The sequence below is a fragment of the Podarcis tiliguerta genome, assembly GCF_965153285.1.
Source record: "Podarcis tiliguerta genome assembly, chromosome: 13".
NCBI lineage: Eukaryota > Metazoa > Chordata > Lepidosauria > Squamata > Lacertidae > Podarcis > Podarcis tiliguerta.
Genome location: NC_139546.1, coordinates 31,128,798 through 31,135,555, shown reverse-complemented (window position 1 = coordinate 31,135,555; position 6,758 = coordinate 31,128,798). Strand labels below are relative to the sequence as shown.

The 6,758-nt window shown below is 38.9% G+C and overlaps 1 protein-coding gene across 1 annotated transcript; it reads left to right on the top strand.

Moving 5' to 3' along the window:
• Positions 1 to 919: 919 nt before the first annotated feature.
• On the top strand, positions 920 to 5,299 carry LOC310662576 (vomeronasal type-2 receptor 26-like; the record flags this gene model as incomplete). Its single annotated transcript, XM_083409514.1, has 5 exons — positions 920 to 1,081; positions 1,565 to 2,416; positions 2,786 to 3,013; positions 3,357 to 3,483; positions 4,398 to 5,299. The coding sequence occupies 5 exons, from the start codon at positions 920 to 922 to the stop codon at positions 5,297 to 5,299; spliced, it is 2,271 nt and encodes a 756-aa protein (XP_083265640.1).
• Between the last annotated feature and the right edge of the window lie 1,459 nt (positions 5,300 to 6,758).

Below are 6,758 nucleotides of genomic sequence, written 5' to 3'. Positions count from 1 at the left end.
TAGCTATAGAGTTTAGGTAGAAAAATACACATAGTACTTTGGTTATTCAGGGCAAAACTTCCAGGAACATCAGTACACAGGGGAGATTTTAATCACACCAATCATTGTCAAAATTACTGGTATCATCCTCCTACACAGTGGAGGGACAGATATTTTCAGCAAGATCAACAATCACAATATGGGAAAAAAACCCGTATAAATACCTTGTATTCTTGATCACTGAATATAGTTATAGGCAGGACTCTTTCATTTTCTTTTATGATTATTTCCCATATACATGTTGGAGCATGTTTCCCATCAACTGATTTTGTCACTTTAGATGTAAACATGAGAATGTACATTTGGAGGTGAAACGTTTTTGACAGGATCATGCTTCTGGTGGTGTTGCTGCTTGTACTTCTATCTCATGCTGTATGCAAGAAGTATTACATTAACTGCAGCATATATGATGATCCCCTCCCTATTCCTCATGAATTTTACCAACCGGGTGACCTCATCATTGGGGAGATGGTTTCCCAAGTCTTCTTAAACTATGAGAGCCTCAGTTTCAAGGAAGAACCTACACAGATCTGGGTCGATGAACCTGTGTAAGACAAATTCTGTTTTCTCTCCCTTTCAGTATACAAAACTTATTTCAGATCTCAATTATTTTTAAGTCTATTATTTTCTAAAGTGGTTCTAAAGTTTGCCACCATCTTGGAAACATTTGGATAAAAGATACTGAAGAGTACAAATGCATTTTGTTGTGGTGGTGGTGATTTTATTAAACAGCTGTCACCTTTATTACAGTTCAGTGCCTAAGAACTACCAGCACATCCTGGCCTTAGCATTTGCTGTCAAAGAGATCAATGAGAATCCCAACATCTTGCCAAACGTCTCTCTGGGTATCCGTATCCTCAATAGTTACTTGACTGCAAGAATGACTTATAAGGCCACACTGAGCATGCTTTCCACACAAAAGAAGTTTGTTCCCAATTTCACTTGTGACAAGCAGAATCAATTGATAGCTATCATTGGAGGATGTTTCTCTGAGATCTCTGTCAATATGGCTTTCATTTCAGCCACCCACAAAACTCCACAGGTAAGCTGTGTGTATGAGGGTATGTAGCGTGCATATATGGCATATTATCTTGCTCTTATGAATATAGTTTTGACCATTCTCCTAGTGATATTTTGGTAAGCAGATTGTTTAAATTGAGTAGATTATGAAAACTGCAGGTGAACTCACAGCTTGTTTGAAAACTTTACTCAATTACTGTTCATCAGCTGCTAGGGCTGGGCATGCCCCTCTAGTCTTTTTCTAGATAGTAATAGTTCAGTTATCTGAAACAGGCCAAACCATCCCTGCGATTATTCCACTCCAGCCCAATGCCTGGCTTGTGATACAAAACTCCAGAAATTCCTTTTGCTTTCATTTGTAAATCAAAATGTTGACATATATGTTTGTTTGTTTGTTTGTTTGTTTGTTTGCATACATGTATGGCACTTGGATATATGCTATCTATTAGAACTCTATAATTTTATGGTACAAGATGAATTCCAATATTCTTTTATTTTATTTCAGCTCCCTTATGGATCTTTCTTGCCATTAAAAGGTTCTAAAATGCTATTCCCTTTTCTGTACCAAATGGTCCCAACTGAATCCTACCAGCAAATGGGAGTTGTGAGATTACTTCAGCATTTTGGATGGAAATGGGTTGGGGTTGGTGCTGTGAATGATGACAAAGGGGACAGGTTTTTACAAACAATGGTGCCAATGCTTTCCCAGAATGGCATATGTTATGCTTTCATAATAAGACTGCCAACATGGAGCTATGTGGAGAATATGATTGACATGCTTTTAGAAAACTTGAAACCCTATGAAGTTCTCATTGACACAAAAGTCAATGTATTCTTTGTATATGGAGAACCTCCATCTTTTCAGATTATAAGGATATTTCTATTTGCAACATCTTATGTGTCATGGCCTCCTCTCGGTAAAGTGTGGATTGTTACATCCCACTGGGATTTCACATCAGTGTCCATTCAGAAGACATGGGATATGCAAACCTTCCATGGTTCCATATCTTTCACCGCTCACTCAAATCAGCCACCTGGCTTTCAAAAGTTTATTGAGGAAATAAAGCCTTTTGGGGTGAAAGGAGATGGATTTATCCAGGACTTCTGGGAACAGGCATTCAGTTGTTCATTAAAGAAGCAGGAGGAAGCCTATAAGGAAACATGCACTGGGAAGGAGAAGCTGGAGAGCATTCCTGGGATTTTGTTTGAAATGAAGATGACTGGCCATAGTTACAGTGTCTACAATGCTGTCTATGCCGTGGCACATGCTTTGCACGACCTATACAGATTGAGACTGAAGCATAGAAGGTTGTTAGAAGATTGGAGATCGGTGTTTCAGAAAGTGCAGCCATGGCAGGTTATTACAACACTCTCTTTCTTTCTTTCTTTCTTTCTTTCTTTCTTTCTTTCTTTCTTTCTCTGTCTCTCTCTCCCCCCCCCCCCCTTTTAGGCAAGCTCATTAATGAACCAATATTTAAAAAACCATTCACTCAAAAGATTTCAGTGTTCTCTCTGTTTTATGCTGTTCTTATATTTATGAATCCATTTGGATAATTAATGCTAGCTTCATTATAATAACAGTGAAATTAAAATTGGGACAAATGAAGGCTACTAGAAATATAGCATCACAGCAAATATAAATGTAGTATGATAGGCCTTTGTAAAGCTCAATGAAATCATTTCAAAGACCTAGTTCTCCCTTTCTTTGGATTCTCTTTGAATACAGATCCATCACTTTCTAAAGCTCATCATGTTCAATAACAGTGTTGGAGAAACAATACATTTTGATGACAGTGGAGAATTAGTAACAGGCTTTGATGTTACAAATTGGATGATGTTTCTGAATGCATCAGTGGTTAGAGTAAAAGTTGGAACACTAGATCCTCAGGCTCCTCGAGGCAAAGAGTTAACCATTCATGATGACCAAATTGTCTGGCACCAAAGCTTTAATCAGGTGAGTAAATAAGAGACAAAATGTTCATCAGTCCAGTTCACTCTTCTGGCTCCGCTTTAGATACTAAAGATCCTCCCTTTCTTTTTAAAGACATATTAACAGAGTAGTGATAGCTCTTTGGAATTTACATGAATTTTTCAGAGAACCTTCCAGTTTATTGCATTATTTCAGTTTTTAAAGAAAACAAGAATCCCTGACCCCCCAAAAAAATAATTGCTGTCAAAATGGCTGCTCTATAACCATGTTATGTCATATGAAGCAGATTCAATTGTTTTTATTACATCTTATTGAACTCCCCACCACCACCCATTTTTTTCTCATCATCCATCATGTTTCTGTGCAGGTACTACCAGTTTCTGTGTGTAATGACAACTGCTATCCTGGCTACAACAGGAAAAAGAAAGAGGGAGCAAAAATATGTTGTTATGATTGTGTGCCGTGTCCAGAAGGAATGATCTCTGATAAGAAAGGTGAGAGACAGTATAACAGCAAAAACAACAACAATAACAATAAGGTTATTTTATATACCACCCATCCGACTGGGTTGACCCAACCACTCTAGGTAACTCTCTTTAAAATATTAAAAATACAATAAAATATCAAACATGACAAACCTCACTATAAAGGGCTGCAGTTGTCTTAATTTATTATTTTCACCGCGCCCATCTGGATAGGTTTCACCAGCAACTCTGGGCAGCTTCCAATAGCATATTAAAAACAAGATAAATACATCAAACATTAAAAACTTCCCTAATAGGCCTTGACAGGATGGCAGTGGCCTTGTGAATCATTGACCTGGCATTGCACAGTGCCACTTTAGGTTTCATATGGGACACCCTTGTTGATACATGTATCCTTCTGGTTAGGATCAGACCCAGAGGCAAAAATAGTCTTCAGATAATGAGTGAACCTACCCCCTTAGTAATGACATGATCTGGCCCTCAGAAAACTCCTCCTGCCTGTGATCACTGAGATTAGATTCCCAATACAACTTGCCTACTGGAATCCGCCCCAGCCATTCTGTTGACTAGGGCTTGGTCCCATAGCAGTCCTGCAATCCTATCCTTAAAAACAAATTATCTTATAAAAATAACTAATTTAGAAAATACTAGACTCCTCAAAAAATTAAAAATAACATATATTGAAACAACCAGCCATTTTCATAACAAAAGATACCTAGTATTTATTTTTTGGAGACTGTAAACTGCATGGATATAATGGTGATTTAAATTTTAAATAAATATTTTTCAAACAATGTAGTACAACTTTTTATCATTGTAAAAGAACAAAACCTCTCATGAGGTTTTAAGACTTCTTAGATAGATGTTCTGCATTTGGGAATATCAAAATCACTCCTCCTCTTCTTTAATTTTTATTTTTGAAGATATGGATGCCTGCATAAATTGTCCAGAAGAACAGTATGCCAATGAAAACCAAACTCAGTGCATTCCAAGAATTATAAGCTACCTTACTTACAACGAAGATTTGGGGATCATCTTATTTATTATGGCTATTTCTCTCTCTGTTGTTGCAGCTTTAGTTCTTGGAATTTTTATGAAGCACAAGGAGAGTCCAATAGTAAAAGCTAACAACCGGAACCTCACCTACATCCTTCTTGTTTCCCTCCTCCTTTGTTTCCTCTGTTCCCTGCTCTTCATCGGACAGCCTGGAAAGGCAACCTGCCCTCTCCGACAAACGGCTTTTGGCATCATCTTCTCTTTGGCACTCTCTTCTGTATTGGCAAAGACTATCACTGTGGTTCTGGCCTTCATGGCAACCAAACCAGGTGCCAAAATGAGGAAATGGGTTGGCAAAAGAACAGCAAATTCTATTATCCTTCTCTCCACTTTTATTCAAGCTGGTGTTTGTACTCTTTGGTTAAGTACCGCTCCTCCATTCCCAGATACAGACCCACACTCATTCTATGGGGAAATCATACTAGTTTGTAATGAAAATTCAGCTACCATGTTTTACTGTGTTTTAGGCTATATGGGCTCTCTAGCCATTATCAGTTTCATTGTGGCTTTTCTAGCCAGGAAGTTACCTGACAGTTTCAATGAAGCCAAGTTCATCACTTTCAGCATGTTGCTGTTTTGTAGTGTGTGGGTATCCTTTGTTCCCACCTATCTGAGCACCAAAGGAAAATACATGGTGGCTGTGGAGATCTTCTCCATCTTATGCTCCACTGCTGGGTTACTGGGTTGCATCTTTTTCCCTAAATGCTACATCATTGTGCTGAGGCCTGACCTAAATAGTAGAGAGCATATAATGCAAAGGAAACTATGAAAGAGTTCTGTCTTCATCTTTTTTATTTTTATCTTAGATGCAGTTTATTGGAAATCCACTGTTATTAATTTCTCTGAATTCTGCTCCTGATCTGAACAGTAGGGGGCGAGTTATAGGAATAACAAAATGAAACCATATATCCATCTCTATATTGTAATACTACTACTAATATATATCACTGGAAATGCTGTTGATAAGGATCTCATGTGAATTCAAGCATGGGTGCTTGATTCTTCCTATTTCTTCTTGTATTACTATTACTGCTAATAATAATATTTTTATATTACCTCACCCACCTGGCTGGGTTCCCAAGCCACTCTGGGCAGCTTATAGTATATATATAAACATAGTAAAACATCAAACATTAAAACCTTCCCAATACAGGGCTGCCTTCAGATGTCTTCTAAAAATTGTATAATTCTTTGTCTCCTTGACAGCTTAACATCGGGCATTCCACAGGTAGGGCGCCACTACCGAGAAGTCCCTCTGCCTGCTTCCCTGTAACTTTGCTTCTCACAGTGAGGGAACCAGCAGAAGCCCCTCGGAGGAGGACCTCAATGTCCAGGCTGAACGATGGGGGTGCAGATATAATGATAATACTACTACTACATAACCCACCCTTCACCGTAGGGTCCCAGGGTTGGTTACAACTATTAAAACACAATGACAATAGTATTAAAACACAATCATATACAATATGAAAAACTGTTTAAAATAGAATTATATAGATAAGGTGGGTCCTAAAAATACGCATCTGCAGTGTCAAAAGCCAGGGCGAACAGGTGCATCTCCAGCATTCACTGAAAGCTGTACAATGAAGGTGCTACAAACCCCTCTGGGGAAAGGGAGTTCCACAACTTAGGGGATGCAACAGAGAATAGCCTCACCAGTTTTAGCTCTTGCTGTATCTGTCTAGCAGGCTTTCTGCAGTAGTAGAGAGCCACCCTAAAAAACAAGAGAGAAAAGACAGAATGCCCTCACCCAGGCTATCAGGCACCAAACGTACAAGGTTGGTGGAATTAACAAGAGGGCATCATATGCCAATTTCAGTACAGGAGATGGTATGTGGGGAATGAGTAATGGGGTCCTGTGTAGTTTAGGAGTTTAAACGCTGATGTGCGCACCGTGAATTGGACAAAGAAACAAACTGGCAACCAGTTCAACTGTTTTAAAACAGAGGTCGTATGAGATCTGAAGGACTTCCCAGCCAGCTATCTTGCTGCTGCAATTTGGACCAATTGAAGTTTCAATAGCATCAAACTGCATTAGGAGATCAAGGAGAACAAGCAGGATGGAACTCCCTGCATCGCTCTCCTGATAAATGTTATTAACCAGAGTGACCAAGGCAGTTTTCCTGTCCCATGACCAGGCCTGAAGCAAAACTGGAATGGTTCCAAGGAAACATATTGTGATGGGATGAAGAGCTGCTTGTGCGTAAACTGCAAGTCCCTCAGAGTTT